The sequence below is a fragment of the Neomonachus schauinslandi genome, chromosome 6, assembly GCF_002201575.2.
Source record: "Neomonachus schauinslandi chromosome 6, ASM220157v2, whole genome shotgun sequence".
NCBI lineage: Eukaryota > Metazoa > Chordata > Mammalia > Carnivora > Phocidae > Neomonachus > Neomonachus schauinslandi.
In genome coordinates this window covers 33,626,962-33,647,233 of record NC_058408.1, presented here as the reverse complement: position 1 = coordinate 33,647,233, position 20,272 = coordinate 33,626,962, and the positions used below count along the sequence as shown (strand labels likewise).

General features: G+C 50.7%; 1 protein-coding gene across 2 annotated transcripts in view; it reads left to right on the top strand.

Annotated features, from left to right (window-relative positions):
• The window catches only part of PLXNA2 (plexin A2), a 181,210-nt gene that overhangs the window by 122,512 nt on the left and 38,426 nt on the right, over positions 1-20,272 (top strand). For both annotated transcript variants that reach the window (XM_021682521.2, XM_044916354.1), the window contains 3 exons: positions 2,705-2,905; positions 4,651-4,747; positions 8,297-8,487. In XM_021682521.2, the coding sequence (XP_021538196.1) occupies positions 2,705-2,905; positions 4,651-4,747; positions 8,297-8,487 (489 nt within the window). The remainder of the gene's footprint in view (positions 1-2,704; positions 2,906-4,650; positions 4,748-8,296; positions 8,488-20,272) is intronic.

Here is a 20,272-nt window from a genome sequence, read left to right as displayed (position 1 = left end):
AAAAAGATGAGGATGTGCACACGTGTGTGTGTGTGCGCGTGCGTGTGTATTATATGTAAATAAATATGTGATACAATAAGTATGTATATAAATATATTTGTTATATATGTAAATTTGTCAAAGTTAAAAGGATTCTACAATCTTGTTTACTAATGCAAAACATCATACTTCCAGAAGCACATCTTTAAGACTGTGCTGCTAAAATTTGAATTTGTTCTCTGAGCTCATTAGAGATGAAAAACAACTAGTCATCACTTACAATGTATCAACTAGTTCTGTGTCTGAAAATTTATTCTCTCTGTCTCAGACACACACGCACACACACACACACACACCCTCCTTATACCTCAGCCTTATTTCTAGTCTAAATTAAAATTTTAATTTATTAGACACTATGGGGATTTTTTAGCTACCGACAGGAAATAGTATCTCCTTTTCCAGGGGATACCTGGGTTTCCCTAAAGTGGTGTTCATTTTTTTTCTTGGCTATAAATATATGAAAGACTCTGTCAAGCGCGCCCTCAGGGCATGAAAGGAAAAGTGCAGTAAAGAGCACGTTTATGAGTTGGCAGCTTGAGTGACTGGCTTCTAAACAGGGACCCATCTGCTCTGGGGTTGCCTTACGATCCTGTCTCTTTTAGAGACCTTGTCTGCTAGGTGTCCTCACATGCAGTTAGTCTACAGGTGACGGAGGGCACCAGTGACCCGAGAAGTTCATCCAGGTCCTGCTCGATAAGATTCTGTGGAAAATTTCCCCAGCGTTTCATAAATTCTCAGGATTCCTTACTAGATTTGGACAGGCCTACTTAGTAATCATGTGACTCCAAAAGCAGTGACCATTTCCAACCCCAGCTTTGGAAATCAAACTGCTTCTCAAGTCTCTTGGTGTCCAGAAGGCAGGGCTCTCCTCTCATCTCTGAAGAATGTTGGAAGCTGGAGGTGGAGAGAAAGTTTGCGATCTTTTCATCTGTCGCTTCATTTTCTCATTTTCTGTTTACCCTCCCACAAGCAATGACCAAGTGTTCAAGACATGTCAGGAACTGGGATAAAGACTGGGGATACTGAGGTGAATGAGATGCAGCCTGATCCTCCAGGCTCACACACCAGTGAGGACAATGAGTCAACAAGCAATTGCAATTCTGAGGGCTAAATGCGATCATGGGAGAACATCCATAACCCATCCTGAAGGCCAGGGCAGGGAAAGGGTCAGTGATGGCTTTCCAGAAAAGGAGCTGCAGAGATTAATTTGAAGGCTAATTACGAGGCATTCGGCTACGGAGGGGCTGAGGCAGGGGCCAGGAGGTCGAGGGGGGGGGGGCAGGGCGTGGCAGTGAGTGTTTCTGGTAGAGAGAAAAGCATCTTCAAAGGACCAGAGGCCCATGAGTCGGGAACAACCCCCCAACCCCCCAGAATTCACCTGAAGTCCCGGATGGCTGGAGCAGGATGCATGAGAGCCCCGTGGGAAGAAGGATGCATGAGAGCCCCCAGGGAAGAAGGAGGCAGAGGCCAGGTGGTGAGGGCTTATAGCTGAGGCCCAGAGGAGAGAAGAGACTTCCTCAGCCCCCCTAGGTCTCCTCCCAATTCTGCATCCGAGGCTGTCCATTGCTCAACACTGCCTGTGTCATGAGCGGCTTCTTAGCAGGGAGCGTCTTTAGCACTGGGACGGGGACAGTTTTCCTTGTTCAAGACTGTCCCACACCTCACAGGCAGTTCAGCAGCTCCGGCCCCAATGCCAGTAGCCCCCCTCAGCAGGATAGCTACATCAAGCCCCCCATGCTCCCAAATGCTCCCTCTGAGAACCACTGCAGAGGGGAAGGGGATGCGGAGCCAGGCGCCTCCCTCAAGAATTTCCGCAGTGGGTCCCGGGGAGACAGGAAGTGATCACACGCGGAGATGGCTGGCCCTTACCATCCTCACTGCCAGAGGCTGCTGGGCTCTGTCCTTCCCACGAGGGAGAGAGCGGGCCGGGGATCAGAGCTTCGGGAAGGTGGCAACGTGATCTTCGGGAGAGAAGCAACATCTAGGAAGAGAACTCAGGAAGATCAGTCTGGCTGTCTCACTTGCTTGGGCTCTCGTGGCCCTTCCCACAGCCCCTCCCCACCAAGACTTTCTTTTTTCGGTTTTGTTTTCCGAAGCAACATGGCATTCATGCAGGGCCTGGTGATGAAATGAGATAAAAAGCCAAAGCAAGTGTTTAGAGCGTTGCCGGGAGGGCGGATCCCCATTCTGGAAAGGCCGACTCAGCCGGAGAGGAGAAGCTGAAGCTGTCGATAACAGGATGCCCCCGGCCGGACCATGCAAGGGGGACAGGAGCTAGGGAGGGGATGAAACCGAGAGGTGGGTGTTCCAGGCTGGGGACAGGGACACACAGGGGCCTCTTTTATCCTGTGTGGCAGGAGATAAAATCCACAGCCTGCCACACCGGTGCTTGGAAATTAATTCCTAAGTTGTAACACGCACACCAGATCCGGGACAACGTGTGGGCTGGGGAAAACAGTATCAAAGCCCCAGGAGCTAAGAGATAGATTTCATTTCCCCTGCCGACTCCCCCGTGCCCCTTAAATGAGGTACATCCTTCTCGTGGGCAGCCCACCCGGGTACAAGAGGGTCTGGCCAGGCCCCCAGGTCCGGCCCCCTGCCCCGGTTGAGATGCAGAGGAAGGTGTGAGTCAGGACAGATGGCGTCTCTCTGCTTGCTCCCGCAGGACTGTCCCCAGCTGGTGCCCACAGAGGAAATTCTGATACCAGTCGGAGAGGTAAAGCCAATCACTCTGAAGGCTCGAAACCTGCCCCAGCCCCAGTCGGGCCAGCGAGGCTACGAGTGCGTCCTCAGCATCCAGGGAGCAGTCCACCGCGTGCCCGCCCTGCGCTTCAACAGCTCCAGCGTCCAGTGCCAGAACAGCTCGGTAAGAGCGCTCACACTCACGCCCTGTGCACAGCACGGCTATCTCTCACACCTGTGCCCAGGTCTCAGCCTCACCTGCCTCAGTTCCCAGAACCCTCCAGGGCCACAGGCTGACCCCACATCCCTGGGGACAGAGGAGGGTGCCAGCACCCAGCACCCCTCAACCAGAGCAGAGGAGGTTGGTGGTGACAGAGGAGGCCGAGTGACTCGAGGAACCCCTGGCATCAGTTGAGAGCTTTGTGCTCTTCCTGAGTTCAAAGAGACCTCTTGGCCTTCGGTGAAATTGCAGCCAAAGCCAGTGGACTCCCCCGCAAACCGCTGTCGTCATTTAGGCATAAAGCAGAGGACGGCGGGCCAGGAGCTCAGCAGCAGTAGAATGGCGTGAGGGGAGGTGGCGGAGGAAAGGAGGGAGCAGTGAGTTTCAAGAGCAGCAAGGGTTAAACTAGTCCCGCACGCCAGACAGAAAGCACAAGGTGTTTAATTATAATACTAGCCCAGAGAAGATCTTTTTATCTGCCAACGCCTGTCTCTGACTATGGGGGGTCAGCTGGAGATGGGGGGTGATGTGACAAAGGTGTTGAGGGAAGCTAATTCGCCTGGGAGAGATAAAGAGAATCTGGGCTTCTTATCAGGGGGCTGTCAGATTCCCAGGTCACAGGCGCTTGATAGAATTTGTAATCAGTGGAAGGCCGCCAAGCACAAGGCGAAGGTGGGATGAGAAAGAAATGCAACAGGACAAACGGAAGAAGCGGGCGGGAAGGGCCGGGGGCAGGAGGGCGGACAGGGACGTGGCCTGCCCTGAGAGCTCAGTGGCCAGGGTGGGCCAGGTCTCTCGGGAGGGGATTCCCAGAGGCCTTCTTCACCGAGGGGCAGGGCAGGGGCTGGGCCACCAGACGGCCTATTTCTGAAGACCAGCATGGGAGAGAGAGTGGACTCCTGGCCACAGCTTGAGGCCTTTCATGGTCGGCCTGGTCAGATCTGTGCCCAGAAGCTCTGAGCTCTTTCCGTAATGGACTGTTGGCCAAAGTAAAGCTCACGTGTAGCCAGAGGACCCCTGCGGTGCCCAGCCCACCTGCCGCTGCAGCCCTGTTTGTTGTGCATATGTTCTGCTCAAGGCTCTGGTGGGGTTCGCACAGCAGGACGTGGACTTGCTAGAGAGACTGGACTTGTACGTGAAAAGATGCAGAGCAGCTCTCAGGAAGTGAGAGACAGAAACTGGCAATGCTGAGGGACAGGGAGCTTGGGGCTTGGGGGAGGGATGTCAGAGAAGACGCTCTGGGGAAGGTGAGTCTGAGCTGGACCAGAAGGACACAGGCAGCTTGAAGGGTGGAGGCCCTAGGGAGAGAGAGGCGTTCCTTAGGAGATGTGAGCTGAACGGAGGCAGAGAGGCGCTGGGGCGGGTGCGTCTGGAGACAGGTGGATTCAGAGCTTTCTATAGGAGGGCAGGTTGGAGAAGTGAGTTTGGATTTGGATTACGGGAGGCACTGAGCACCACACTAAGGGGTTTGGGCGGGATCCGCTTGGCATTAGTGACTGGGAGTCAGGGGGAGGGTGCTGTAGACATCACTCCAGCAGCAAATGGGGTTCCCCGGATTCTCCCTCTGCTCCTTTCTCAGCCCAGAGGTAGCCAGAGCCCCTGGTTTCTCTCCTGCTGTAGTCCTGGTCTCCCGAGATGCCTGCAGCATCCCTGACCCCCTGTGATAGGGAGCCTCATGAGCCATGCACCCCATGCCCCTCTCCCCGCAGTACCAGTACGATGGGATGGACATCAGCAACCTGGCCGTGGACTTCGCCGTGGTGTGGAATGGCAATTTCATCATCGACAACCCACAGGACCTGAAGGGTGAGCAGCTACTTCCAGGTAGAGTTTTGATCTTTTCGTGACCCCAGGAAAGACTGGGGCTGAGGGATCAGAGCCGGCCAGCCGCTGTGCCATGAATAATACACTCCCTCTGTCAGCGGAACTCTTCAGAGGATCCTAAAGCAACATTTGGAGCCATCAAAGGAGTCCTGTTGGGAACCCTGTTTTATTACAAACAGAGCATCCGCCAGGCGGCTGCCGGCTCATCGCGTTTTTCTTTGGCTCCCGAAGACTTTGAAGTATCTACAGAACCTGACCTAGGAAAGCAGCAAGCAGGAACGTCCTGCCAGTTTCCAGGGAAATAGAGATCTGTTTCCAATTAGGGTCTGATTCCCCTGTCCTTGGTCCCGTCGCTGCACAAAGAAGGTTTGTGAGGCTGTGCCCCTGGTTCTAGGGTCGGGATGGGGGACAGGCAGGAGGACGCAAGCCCACAACTGTTGCAGGGAAGCTCAGCAAGGAGCTGGGCTGACCCAGGAGGGACACTCCGTGAGGGCCACCCTCATTCATCGTCCTCCAAACTCACGAGCAGCTCCCCCCGCGCACCAGGTCAGCATCACCCTCCGCGCAGCAAGTATCAACACACCCCTCTGCTCTTCAGAGGGACAAAAGCAATTGCAATGTGACAGGTACTCGCTGTGGGTAGGCACTCCCTCGGTGATTTTCTGAGATTGTTTTCTTTAATCCTCATTACAACCCCGAGACGTGTGTACTAGTATTATTCTCATTTTATGGATAAGGAAACTGAGACCGAAAGAGTTTAAGAAACGGACCAGGAGTGCTCACTTCCCACAGCCCATATACAGAAATCCGAACGGTGCACAGATTAGCATTGGCCCCGGCACAGGATGACTCGCAAATTCACGAGGCACTCCAGCCTTTAAAGACAAATATGTGGAATCTTAAAAAAAAAAAAAAAAAAAAAAGTCAAACTCATACAAACTGAGACTAGAAAAGTGGTTGCTAGGGGTTGGTTGTTAAAAAGGTGCAAACTTTCAGCTATAAGATGGATAAAGTCTGAGGATCTAGTGCAAAGCACAGTGTCTATAGTTGATAACACTGCACTGTGTAATTGAAATTTGCTAAAAGAGTACAACCTAAATACATATTTCTAATCACTATATATATATATATATATATATAGTGATGGATATGTTAATTAGCTAAATGGGAAGAACCCTAGCACGATGTATATGTATATCCAATCATCACAGTATATACTTTAAATACCTTATGATTTCTTTATGTCAATTATACCTCAGTAAAGCTGAAAAAGGAAAGGGGGAGGAAAAAAACCAGGCTGAATGAGAAAGTAAGAGCCAGGATCCGAACCAAGGATGTCCAATCTCAGAGCTCACGTGCTGGACCACACCACTGTCCTTCCAGCAGCTCGGGCCACTGTGGGACGACAAGCCTTCTGCCCTCCAGACGCCTCTCCTCACACCATGAGCCACATCTCACCACACTTGAAGTAGCTAGGGCTGCCCCAGCTTCTCCCTCAGCCTGAGGGTCACCCATGGGCGTAGACAGAGGACCCGAGCCACCAGAGGCCCCCACCCACACACTGGCATGGAAATCAACACCACTTAGGCTTGGAGAGAGAAACTGAACCAGGGAGATTTCTGCTGTCTTTCTCCTTATACCCCAGCCCAATTTCCCCACTGCTGTGAGATAGACATCCTCCCTGCTGAGGATCTGGGCTTGGTTCCCAGAGGTGGCCTTTGCACCTGGAGCATAGAGGAAAACGGCCACATCCAGGCTGTCACATGAGAGCCCTCCCTGGTGGCACTCAACATCTTGGAGTGCCCAGGTAGCACCATCTCCATGTTCGTGCCTCTGAGAGCCCATTTCTGGAGGCTGTGCACCGTGTTGGGTGGAGACGGCCACGGTACTTATGGACTTGGGTTCTAGAAACCAGGAAACCAGGGCTCAGATCCTGGCACTTTCACTTATAGATGGGGGAACTCAGACTACATACTGCCCCTGCCTTCATCCCAGTTTCCTTCCCTGTGAAATGCAGGAAGGGATGCTCTCCTTTTGGGGTCAGCATGAAGACCAAATGAGGTGCGCACCATTTGAGCATGTTAATAAATGCTCACTCTGTAATTGTTCATCTTAAGATTCCCATTTCCTGCCCTCTACCAGCCGTAGGTATGAGGACGTTTAAATGTAGTCCCTGCAGCTGGGACTGAGGGACACTTGACAGAGCAGAGGAACAGGATGAGGACCCTATAGAGGAATAGAAATATGCCCCTCCCCTGAGGCCCATACCTGATCTCCAGCACAGGCACGCCCCTCCCCACCCCCCAGTCCTGAAAGCTCATGTCTGCTTGACCAGAAAAGTTGAAAATGACTCTCTGAGTATTCTACTTCTGGAGAATTCTACTCAGGATTCTGAATTCAAAACATCAATAGGCAACAACGAAGTCCCAGGCTCCCAAAACACAGTTCTGCAGCCTGGCGTGCCCCGGGCTTCTAAGTCAGTAAGAGACAAAAGCAAAGGCCAAGGGTCTGCAAACTCCAAAAGTGACCTGTTAAGTAGCTAGGTTGCCCTCTGTGGGAATGTCACCCCCCACTGAAGGGGCCATGAACAGGACTGTGTCGACTCTCTCTCCTTCTCAGTTCTGCCCGCACTTTGCCAGCCACCTGGCCTTTCTTGAAGCCAAGCTAACCTCTCTCCCAGACCACCCAGTCCCCAGTGTATGGGGGGCATGCCCCTCTCTTCTCAGGATCTACAGTCTAGCCCCACAGAGAGCTGGAATGGTACCATCCTAGCTTGCGGCACTAACCTTAGCAAGCTTCAAGAGTCATTATATATTGAGGTGTCTGGGTGGCTCAGTCAGTTAAGAGTCTGATTTTAGCTCAGGTCATGATCTTGGGGTCCTGGGATTGAGCCCGCTCAGTGGGGAGTCTGCTTGTCTCTCTCCCTTGGCCCCTTCCCTGTCTTGTGCTCTCTCTGTCTCTCTCAAATAAATAAATAAAAACCTTTAAAAAGAGTCATATGTACCTCTTTGAGCTTCATTTTTACCTGAAATGGGGAAATCAGTCCTTACCTGTTGTGATGAGGGCCCCATGTAGGAAAGACAGTGCAGAAGAATGTAGTGTGACCTCAAAGAAAAGAGAATAAGCCTGTGTGGCCCATCGGGTATGTTACAGGCACTGTGCTAAGCACTTAAGACACAGCACCTCACTCAAACCTCCCATGAAACAACGATCATCCTCATGTCATAGATTAAGTAAACGAGGTTCAGGGAGGTGACATTCTGTCACATTGCTAAGGAAGTAGTGAGGCCACCATCAAAGCCCTGATATGACTCGCTCTAGAGCCAGAACCCTTAAATAACATTTTCTGTAGTACCTTTCGGCAACGAAGAGGCTCAATTTAGTATTTGTCCTCCGTCAGTTATTCTTGCAAGGATGATGGCGATCATCGGTGTTACCCATGCCGGGGACGGTTTCTGCCATGCCTCCCAGAAGAGGCGCGGTCGGGAGGAGCCCTCTCCAATCCCGCTGTGTCGCCCCCTCTCTTTGCAGTCCATCTCTACAAGTGTGCAGCCCAGCGGGAGAGCTGCGGCCTCTGCCTGAAGGCCGACCGGAAGTTCGAGTGTGGCTGGTGCAGCGGCGAGCGCAGGTGCACCCTCCAACAGCACTGCATCAGCCCCTCCAGCCCCTGGCTTGACTGGTCCAGCCACAACGTTAAGTGCTCCAACCCTCAGATCACCGAGGTGAGTCCCACAAGTTCCCAGAGCGGGGCGGGGTGGCCAGGAGCCGGCCCGGGCTGGGTGGGCAGCGGGAGAGGAGTTCACATGGAAGAATTCTTCTAAGTGTAGCGCACATTTAATGTGGGGTGTGGGAAGCCTCTCTCGGGCATCTCGATGGCCCGCATCCGGGCGTAAGTGACAAGCACATGGATGTGTGTCCTCAGGCCGGTGTGTGAATGCACCTGCACGTCGGTGTGGGCGTGTGCACACAAGGGAGGTAGAGCCAGCCCAGCCTTCCCGCCAGGCCTGCAGAGCCAGGTGGGGACGGGAAATTGGCTGCATGGTGGGTAAACATTTCAGAGAGCAAGTTTAGCTTTTCTCAGCAGAAATGTGATTTCAGGAGCCGCAATTAGCTCCGAGTTGCAAAGTTGAACGCGGAAGAAGAAAGTAAAGGCAGGCACTACATTGGCCACTGTGCCATTTCCCAAGATTTACTCTCTGTCCCAATTTGTTGGTGCATTTTAATGGAAAGAAATAGGTAATTAATTATCCTAGAAAAAAAAAACGATGTTTCCTGAATAGCAAATTGCAAAGGCAGATGAATAGATGATGTGAATGAAAAAGCAGCTGCTCGGGTTTTGAATGGCCTGGGAGAGGAATAGTTGTATTTAACTTTGGTTGCATTGCGTGTTCATCACTCTTCACGGCTTCCTATTCACCGGATGTCACTTGTGCTTTGAAACTAATTGCACGTTCCTTATGGTGACTGGGAATAAAGGTGTGGGCAGGTAGCACTGTGGTCTGCTCATTTAAGAAAGCAGTGAGGGGCTGCTCGTTTTCTGCCTCTTCCCTGAATGGATGCACTGCCCCTCTTCCTGGCTCATTTTCCTTTCTAGCCAAAGAAAGCACCTTTGGCTCTCACCTATGTCACAGAGTATTGAGAAGCTTCTGGAACATCCCTGCGATCATTCTGAAGCTTCAGATCCATAGAAAGAAAACCCTCAAGATCAAATGAGTGTTGTTAACCTACAGGTGGGTTATTTGAAGAGGGAACTGATATTTATTCAGTGCGCTTGGCACTGTCTCGTTTAATCCCACATCCACCGTGGGAGGTAAATATTTTCACCTCCATTTTACAGATGAAGAAAATGACGCTCAGAGGAGAGGCGTGGTTGCCCCAGTTCACACAGCTGATAAGTGGCAGACCTGGTATTTCAGCTCAGATTTATGGAATTAGAGAACTACTTGTAAAGTCTCTGATTGCTCAAGTAACGCAGCACAAGAAGCAGGGCTCCCCCTTCCTCGATGTCCAACCTTCCTAGCTAAGGTAGACCAGGAAGATGCCATCCATCCACGTGGCGGGGCATCCCCGGGGAAGCACAGCGCGGTGGGAGAGTGTCTCCTGCTAGCTAGGTTCTCATCATCCTGATGGGAAGATGCGGTGAGCGTGGAGACACTGCCCCTCAAAGATCAGACTTCTTCAGTTTCATTTTACTCTTGGACGTGGCCCATGACAGTGTCTACTGACTCCATCCCCTGACTTTATCTCGCTGCGAAAGTGCTTGCAGTGACTGCTGGTGGGGCCCCCGCCTCTGCCCTCACACAGCCAGCTCCCTGAGCTGCTCAGGACTCCATGCCTTCTCCCTGATGCCAGTGATTTCCCGCAACTGCTGGAACCTGCTCTGCCCTGTACTTGTCTTGCAGCTGTACTTGTCGGTCTCTGTGTCTCTGCGCCTGTGGTGTAGGGGAGCTTATATCAGGCAGGGACTCACTTCCATCAGCACATCTCACCTCCCCCCGCCCCGGCTGCTGCCTCGGTCCCGTCTACTCCCCGCCTTCCCAGCCCTAAGGCAGGCTTGTCCCTGGGAAATCTCTGCCTCGGTGTCGCCCCTGCTCACTGACCATAGACTGATGGGCTGCTCCATTCACAGAGGACACCCAAGCGACATGATGCTAATTAACCCCTGGAGGTAATTAGGCTGTAATTGATTTTCCCAGTGAAACAGCAACAGGAGTTGGAGGCCCCAAGCAGTGGGGTCTCCTGTTGGCGTTTTTCAAGTAGAGGCTGTGGAGAAATGAAAGAGAGAGCCTCTCCAGGGAAGAGAGACAAATCCATGCTGTGTCTCAAGCCATGCAGGGGCCATCATTCGGGGCAGGACATGCAGGAGGGAGGATCCAGGCCTGGAATATTTCATCCACTATGATCAGGAATAGCTCCTTTCATTTTGCGGCTCCTACCCTCAACCTCTCTTCCTTGCCCTGTAAAAGTCATCTTCAGTTTTTTTTAACTTTTCATTTTTGAAATAATTTTAGACTTATAAAAGGGTACAAAAATAGTACAAAGAACTTTCATATACCCTTCACCCAGATTCTCCCAAATTAACATCTTATATAACCACAGTACAATTATCAAAATCAGGAAATTAACATTTATACAATAATGCCATGTAATATACATGCTTGATTCACATTGTGCCGATTATCCCATTGATTGTCCCCCTTTTCCTGATCGAGGATCCAACCCGGGGTCACATGTGATGTTCCATTAGCGTGTTTCTTTAGTGCTCTGGTCCTCAGTCTTTCTTTGTCTTTCATGACCTTGGTGCTATTGAAGAGTACAGGACAATTATTTTGTAGAATATCCCTCGGTTTGAAGATGGCTAATGTCTCCTCACAATTTAATTTAGGTGATATTCTCATGGCAAGGCGTACTAACAAAAATGTGGAGTACATGTCAAAAGTGCACAGGAGTCAACTTGATTTGGGCCCAGTAGCCAAATCTGGGACAATTCTGAGTAAGAAAGTAAGTGATACTAATTGACTATAAGCAATAGAATAAAATAAGAATCTATGCTCCTTCTTGATACAAATAAATAAATAGTTCATGGGGGAAGGAGGAAGCTCTTCTACTAGAATTCTAACTCAAAATGTTAAAGGACCTAGGGAAATAGAAAATTTGGCAAGATTTGCAGTAATAATTATTTCAGGAAGAATGGCCGATGGATACTAAAATTAGTAAATGAATGTATGATGAAAAATAGGATATTTATATAGTCTCAAGCCATCTCCCCACAATCTAATACTAATCTCAACAAGAAAAACAGAAACTTTACAGAGGAGAAACCTGGTAGACACTGCTTTTACCAAGTGGTGGAAGTTAGTATCACCAGTAATGGGAAGAATGGACCTCATGTGCCTCTCTGACATTTGTTACCAAAAATGTATCATTTGTTAAAAGTAACTTTTAGGAAGAGTCAGCTCGTTTTCTTTACCTTGGCTTTCTTGGCTAATTCCTTGACATTGGCATAGATCTTTTTCTTAATAATCAGAATTCAGTGGGATCCGTGCCCTTGTATATGTACCTCCCCCTTGTCTCTGGCCCTTGCCTTCAAAATGTGTACCCAGTCCGTGCAAGCCCATCTGCAAGAGCCATTTACTATGAAGATCCTTCTTCAGGGATGAAAGGGGAAGGATTCTCTGGTGGCTGGTGCTGGCTGTTGGAGGCAGCAGAATTTCTAATGCTGGAAACAAGTGGGGTCCAGAACTGCCCAGGGGCGGGGAGATCAATGTGTGACCGCGAATGAGTTCTGCATTAGGGAAAGGAGTGGGCTCAAGCTTAGTTGAATGAACAGCTGTGTTCATCCTTAACCCCTTCTCACCCAACTGTTTCCATGGCAACCAAGCCCACCCCTAGAGACCCACCTCCTGTGGCATCTTCATGGAGGACAAGTCTTACAGCTGATGTAAGAATTGCTCAGTCTGCATAAACTTCAGGTTCGCGCCCCCCTCAGGACCCAGCATCTGCTCCTTCTCAGCCAGCCCGTGGTGTGATAATGATGCTGTCCCCCATGAGAGGCATCCCAGGCTGCTCCCATTCTAGCTGTCATCCGGTGTCTGTGCACGTGTCTCCTGTTCAACCCCGGGGACAAGAGACGTGCAGAGCTTTGGAGAGGCCGTGAGATGCCTGGCCCGCCACGTGGCTGTGCTTCCAGAACTGTTAGGACCTCAAAGAGGAGGACGTTACAAGCCACCCGCTAGAAAGGAAGGCCCAGAAGCAGTATTTTCTGGTGAGCTGAGAAGGGGCAGCATCGGCAGAAAGGGAAAAAGAGACCGAATATGTGTTTGGGGAGAAAAATATAGGAAGGGTCGAGGGGCTCTAGAGCTCACATGACAGAGGTCTCCACTCAAAGTGACTGTGTTGGTCAGCTGGGCTTAGACAACAGAAATGTATTATCTCACAGTGCTGGAGGCTGGAAGTCCCAGATCCAGGCATCGGCAGGGTCGGGCCCTTCTGAGGGCTGTGAGGAGAATCTGTTCCATGCCTCTCCCCTCACTTCGGGTGCTTTGGGAAAGCAGCAGTCTTGGCATTCCTTGGCTTGTAGACGCATTGCCTTCATCTCTGCGTGACATTCCTTCTTACGTCCGTCTCTGATTTGTTTGTTTGTTTGTTTAAATAAGGATCCCAGTCATATTGGATAAGCACCCACACTAATGACCTCATTTTAACTTGATTACCTCTGGAAAGGTACCTGTCTCCAAATAAGTCACATCCTGAGGTAATGGGAATTCGGGCTTTCACATATGAATTTGAGGAAGATAAAATTCAACCCATAACAGAGCATTGCAATAAATAAGTATTCATTTAATGAGCGACTGCTGCATGCCATGCACTGTGCTAGGCTTGGAAGCTATCACATGGATAGGTTAGTTCTGTGAGGGGAGGCAGGGGGTGTAGTCCCTCACTGCAAAGCCCCAGCCTATCCCTGAACATGGGCCACCTGGAGGAGGCTGGAATCTGCTTGCCCTGCAGGCCACTCTGCTTCCTCCAAAGGACCTAGGACAGAAACTTCTCATCTACACACTTTGCTGTTGTCTCTGTTTAGAAGGAGAACTACAGCGGGGTTCCAGGTCTTGACACCTAATGAGGACACTTACCTCAGGCCAGGGACATGAACAGACATGATCCACATCCTAGTTCTGGGAGTATTAATAATAGCCAGACTCTACTGTGCACCAGGACCTTTGCATACCTACTCATCCTAACAATCCTGCAAGATGCCCAGAATTATCTTCATTTAAGAGTTGAGGAAACAGTGCTTAGCGAAGTAAATCATTTGCCCAGAGTCACCCATTTGGTCAGTGGCGGAACGAATTCAAAACCAGGGCCTTCTGACTCCAGAATGCAGACTCTCCCCACCATAAAATGCCAGCCGTCTTGGTCAGAGGGATGGGGGGGTTTTCCCTGGCTATACACTTTTCCACCTCACTCCACTGCAAGTGTACCAAAAATATCTGTGCCCAGGATCAGAATTCTTTTGGAAGGTACCAGGGGAGGCCAGAAAAACTGGGAGCATTGGCTACCCTTTGTATTGAGCCTTAAGGTGACCTTCACCTGTCTCCCTAGACATAATTAGATCTACACTTATTCCTATGAGTGGTGGGGGAGCAGGAGGAGCATTTGGGGTTTGTTTAAACTTAGGGTGACCCCCTTCTTGCCTGTACAGGATAGAGGTTACTTTAATTTTATATGTTTATTAGAGTTATCAGACTTGATCCAGTTGGTTTCTGGTTGTGTCTATCAGTGGGGTGATGGGGTTGAGGTGAAAGTTGGAATTTACGGAGCCTGGTGGTTCGTTCTTTTCAAGCTAATGGGAGCCCGGAGGATGGGGCCTACATAGCTCACACCTGCAGGTGATGATAGAGGTCAGGGGGGAAGAATAAGCAAAGCAGGCTTGAAATGCAAGGGGCAAATCTCCAGTGTTGGGGTCCTCAGGGATTGGCCAGGAACCTATCACCATTTGGGTACCAAAGAATATTCCTATGTGTTTCTGAACTCACCTGCCACATTGCCCAGTAAGGCCAGTCTGATGCCAGGCCATAGGGGGGCTGGTTTTACACTCATCTCTCCATTGACCATGTTGTAGATTTTACTTTGTGAATTTTTCAGCGTCACTAACTTGCCCAATCCCTCACTAGTTTATGCTCAGGGAACATAAATTCTTTTTAATACTATCTTAGGTATGTGTAACTGGGAAAGAGAACCAAATGTAGAAAACCATGTGCATTGCTTTCTAAAACCAAGCAAAAATAACAGTTGATTCCATATTTGTTGGAGATGATCCATTGCTCTTGCATTCCTTCTGCTCTCTATTTGCCCAAATAATTGAAAGTAGATTTTTTTCTTTCCTGGATTCTCTCAGTTGTGAACGCATTTGTGAAATTGGGGAGTTGAACATTTACAAGTATTTATCTGTAAGGCTGCACCAAATCTCTGCAGGAAAGGCCAAAAGCCACCTGCCCAGGGCCAAAAAGACTCGCTGCAAAGTTCCCAACAAATAAATAAATATGTCACCTTGCTTTCCTGAGAAACAAGTCAGCACTCTGATCTCCCGTTCATTTATTTGCAGGCCTCATTAATACAACATCACTGCAACAAACAGCTAACGGGGGATGGTGTCAGGATGAATAATGGAGTTACTCTGCTGAGATAACAATTAGGTTTTGAATGTACTATCAGCTAAGACAGAGCCAGCAAGGATTCATGCCGGGTAGGAGAGCTGGCGCTACCCAGGCCAAAGATCCCCACAGAGCACGTCAGCTGGGCTCTGGCCCACCCTGAAGAGTGCGCACACTCGTGTGCACACACGTGTTCACACACATACACGCCCAAGGTGGAAAAGAATGTGACCATTGGCCATCTTGAATCCAGTATCCAGGTGTCTCTGGCTAAGCACCAAGATGGCCTCAAAATGTGCAGGCACAGAGTCGGCCCCACTGCCCTCTAAAGTCAGGAGAACTCTAAGCAACAGGGAAGGACTAAGTGGATGAGTCAGAAGAAGATTAGCTCCCTCTAACTGGCAACTTGTCCTCAGTGGCTCGTCCTCATTCGGGGGCCACTCGGGGCGGAACCCTCTTGATCCCAATCTCAGACGGGGAGCTTTTACTACAAAGCATGTCCATCAGCTGGGGGGTGTCCGTCCTGGAGTACCTTCTCTGGGACCCCCTCCCTTGGCTGCTCTGGGGGGTTCTGATGGCAATCTCTCCCGTGTGCTCTTAAGAACCCAGGCTAGGGTGCTGACAGCCTGCTGGAGCCATGGAAAGAGCCGGACAGGCCCAGCAGAGAGGCAGCCATGCTGGACCATCTCCACACCAGCCACTTCTCCTCTGGATTTCAGCTAGCATGGCTTCTGCCCAGACTTCTTCATCATAAACTCATAATAAAAATAACAGCTACCTTTTCCTGAATGCTCACCGGGCACCTTATAACACTCACGCAGACCTTATAACAACTTGTATGAGGTCAGAGCTACTAGGATCATTAGCCCCATTTCACAGATGAGGAAACCAAGGCATTATGAGGGGTGACAACGTTATCAAAGGCACCCTGCTAATAAGTTTTAGCACCAGGAGTTAAGCTACAGCTACTTGATGCTAGAGCCCCCGCCTGTGACCTGTATACCATCCTTCATCTCTTTCCTGGGCTCATTTAGGAAACCAGAATTCTCAGTCCACAGGGCTGGAGTGGGGAAAGGTGCTGGCATGGAGCGCTCATCCAGCCTGCTGCCAAGAAGGAGAGAAAGCCAGTCGTCCATGCTCCAGGCATCAGACTGGACAGGCACAGGCAGAGATGACAAGGGGGCGAGACCGAGGGGGGGCGTGTGCACATCCACAGGGGGAACGGAAACAGAGAACGGGGAGGGAGAAGTTGACAGGTTCAGAGACATGGCAGGGACCAGCAAAGCCAACTGCAGAGATTCTTGGAAAGTCGTACGTTCTGGCCTTAGCCCGGGTAGAGGGGCTGGGGGACCTGAGCAGTAGGATAGGGCATGAGTTCTCCTGGCTGATGACAGAGGGGTCTCTTCCGGTGCAAGAGGATGGTCAACTCAGGCAGTGTCGTGTGGAGGCTGGAAGACGGGTAAGCTGGACCTGGTGGGCTCTGCCACTCACTATGTAACTTTGAGCAAATTACTTAACCTCTCTGGGTGCGCTTCCCCATCTGTAAAAAGGAAATTACAATAGGACCTCCCTCACAGCTTGTTTTGAGCTCTAAGTGGGATAAAATATGTAAAGCCTTTGGCACAATTCCTGGTTCATGATAAGTACGATATAAGGATATGCGATTATAAAAGAAATGAAATAAATGATGGTCGGCAGCATTATCAGAATCTTCAATAACCAGGAACCAGTGTTCAGTATCCGTCTTCACTCCCGCCGTGTCTATCAGGCAGGAGATGCGACCCGAGGAAGCCAGGAGAACAAGGATGGAAGCCGGGCCTTGTGAGGCTCCCGCCAAGGAGCGGTCTTCCTCTGACCCCTTGAACCCCTGCCCTGCAGGAGCCCCCCCATGCCACCCTCCAAGGCTCCGCTCCCCGGGGCAGCCCTTCGGAGCGCCCCAGCTGTAATTAGTCAGCAGCATCGGCTCCCGCCCTTGGGCGGCTTTGTGGCACAGTTCCCTCCGAACTGTTCAGTTAGTGGCTGCAAGAATGAGGGCGAGTGTAGCATCATGGCGGCTGCTTTCCAGGTCACGGCACCCACGGTGGAAAACAAACATGACACAGTCTGGCAGGAACACAGATTTGGCTGGGGTGCCCCGGAGCTCAGCGGCACTCAGCGGGGCTGCGCGGCCGGCAGGTGGGGTCTGAGTAGATGGAGAAGTGGCTTCCCAACACGAGGCTCTGGGAGGCTTTGAGAGGGCCCAGCAGGAGACTAGTTGGTCCCCTACCATCAACACAGGCCAACCTCATCCCACATCCTACTGCCTACTCATCCGGGCACAGGATGAGCTGATGAAAAGCCCTTGGCCAGACGTGAATTAGCCACCTGTGTACCTGGGCAAGATCAGTGACTGCTTCTTGGGCAGGGCGTAGGGCTGTTGGATGGAGGCCTCTGCCCTAATGCATTCCCCACGCTTTTCTGAATGCTGTATATAGACAGATGTTTTATTCTACAATCAGTTAAAAAGCTCTTCAGGCAAGGTCATATCATAGATTCCCATTACGATGCAAATAAAGGTTTCTTTCGGGAGAAGAGACTAGCAGGGTGAGAGGTACCTAAAATAGGGGAAGGGACCCCAGGGAGGAAAAAAATAAAAGGACCTGGGAAAGAGACCTAGGGGTTAGCCTCCCTCTGGGACTTGCCCATGGCTGGCCTGGTTAATGGCATGTGTGACGAGTGGAGGGTAGTCATCTGCATGGGCATTCCTCACTCACCTCAGGCAGGCCGCTGCACCAGCCACAAGCCTACTTTGGGTCATTACATTCTCAGAGGATGCCTGGAAGTGCAAGGGTCCAGAGAAGAGCATCTGAAATGATCAAAGGGTTTAGAAAACAAGAGCTTCCGACAAAAGGCTAACAGAATTGCAGAAGTGCAGGCCAGGGGTGCCTTCATTACTGAAGATGTCTGACAAGGAGACAGCTGTTCACTCGTCCATTCAATGAGGAATCCACCAGAAATTGGCTTAAATGAAACTAAGAGAGACTGCAGGAGGAACTTCTTGAGATTCGGATGTTACAATACTATGTCACTCCCGAGCCACACATAGACAGCTCCCTTCTTCCAGCTGTCCTTATAGAACACAGTTTGCTCTGTGGTCTGGTTGGGACCAGCGTTTCCCAGTAACGGAGAACTGGGGATACTTATGGAAGGCTGCTGTGTTCCAGGCAGTGTGCTAAGGATCAGGTTGCTAAACAAAAGTGAGATCGTCTCTGTCCCAAGATAGTTATTATCTTATTGAGAAAAGAAGCAGTTTACAACCCAGCATGCCCATTACTTTCTCTGGGGCATTCACAAAGGACAGTGGGAGTGTAGGAGAGGCTGCTACGGAATCTGCCTCAGGGGGTCAGAGAAAGCCTCAAGGGGGAGGCATTTTTTAGCAGAGGCTTGCAGGAGAGGTAGGCCTCTGTCAGTGGACATGATTGGCCAGTGGGGGGAGCGGCGTGTCAAATGCACATCGCCTTTAGACCCTATAGCCCTGGGGGCCCTTAGCTCTCCCCAGGAGCACGTGTAGTATAGGAGAGAGCTGAACTGGAGCTCTGGAGAGGTGGGCCGGGAAGGAGTGCACAGCGGGAGTCAGCACAGAACATAGGAGGGCCGTAGCCCCCTTCACCCCCCTCTCAGCAACAGCAGCTGCTTCTGGGCGCTTCTCTGCCTCATCCCCTACTTCTGAGGTCCACAGAGGAGAAGTTAGATAGATTTCTGGTCCACAGTAGAATATGTGTTGAGCAGCATGGGGGCTGAAATGATCAATATCTAAAGATCCCAGCTGATTTCACAAGTTTCCAGCTCCCCTCACCCTCTCTCTACACCCTCACTACACACACACACACACACACACACACACACACACACTCGTACACATCCCACACTATCAAGCCATTTGTTTGTGTGGGTGTCTCATTCAGAATTACTTTCCTGGAAGCTTTCATTGAGTTCATTGTGCGATGCTTTTCCTACCCCAGAATGGCTAATCGCCAAGGGAGAAAGAAATGGCTCGAAGGGAGGGAGGAAAGAATGAAGACCATTTTAGACAGGGCCAGTGTCCTCCCAAATTTATTCTGGGTGAAAGGGTGATGTCTGGCTCAGAGTATGCTTCCGCACAGGGCCCAGAATCCCCCAAAGCCAAGGCCCTGTCCTCGGCAGCATGGACAGGCTCAGGCTATAGGACACCTCTCAGGCTTTCTCCAGTCAGCCCGTGGGCAGCTCTCTGTACCACTCCGTCACACCAGCATCTAAGTTCCCCGGTCCCTGTGTCCTCCTTCCAGAGAAACAAAGATTTCCAGCCTCTGTAAACTCCCCACCAACGCCACCATCCCACATTGTCGTGATCTGGGAAGCCACAGGTGCAGGGGGAACTCGGGAGAGGAAACTGCCAATTGTCAAGACCTGCTCTCTAAACCACCGTCCTATTAGGGACTTTACAGATGTTGTCTTCCTTAACCTTCAGAACATCCCTGGGAGGGAAGTAGTGTTATCTGTTTTCTGATAAGGACATTGAGATTGAAGGTCACATCGTTCATACGTGTCAGGGCTACCATTCAGATTCAGGTCTGACTTATCCTCTTCCTGCTGCAGGTGCTCCCTGAGATCAGGTAGGCTGTCTTCCCTCTCCCAGAATAGCCAGCAGCAAGGGCCTTCTGAAACTGGAAGCCAGGACATGTGGATCTGACCACCATCGCAGCCCTGTCTTGGTTCCCCTCTGTCTTTGGGGGTGGGAGGCATCTATATAACTCTCATCCTGCTTTTTCACCCTCACCTCTGTAGGAGGCTAGCTCTCCCCTGCCCTGGAGCCCCACAACTTCTTCCTGATCTGAAAGCCCCCTTTGTAGTTCTGTAAGCAGAGGACTCCACCAACTTGCCTCATTGTAGATCTATGTCCTTCTCCCAAGAGAACCAAGCTTTGCAGATGTTACACTGAGCACCCTACAATCTAATGCTGCTTTTAAGATTGTTTGTGGGCAATCTCTAGGGTGGACGAGGGACCCCACAGCTGCCTGGTCTGAAGTGGTATCTGAAAAGATCCTCTTCACTTTCTTTCTGGAGAATAAGTCCTTTTTCATCAAGCCTGCCCTCTGTAGCTTCTCCCCAGTACTTGGTCCTGGGAGAAACAAGGAAAGCAGGAGGCCTGGGTTTATACCACCCCACGCCACCGCCCAGACATCAAGGCCCTTCTACTCATTCTCCGAGTCCCCTGGAAGCCCTCAGGTATTAGGGGATGTGTCTGACAGGATACCTTTTTCTGTTCCCTCCCACCTGAGCCCAGACCTCCACCTTGACTCACTCTGATTTTAAGCTGGGGAGAGCACAGGACATA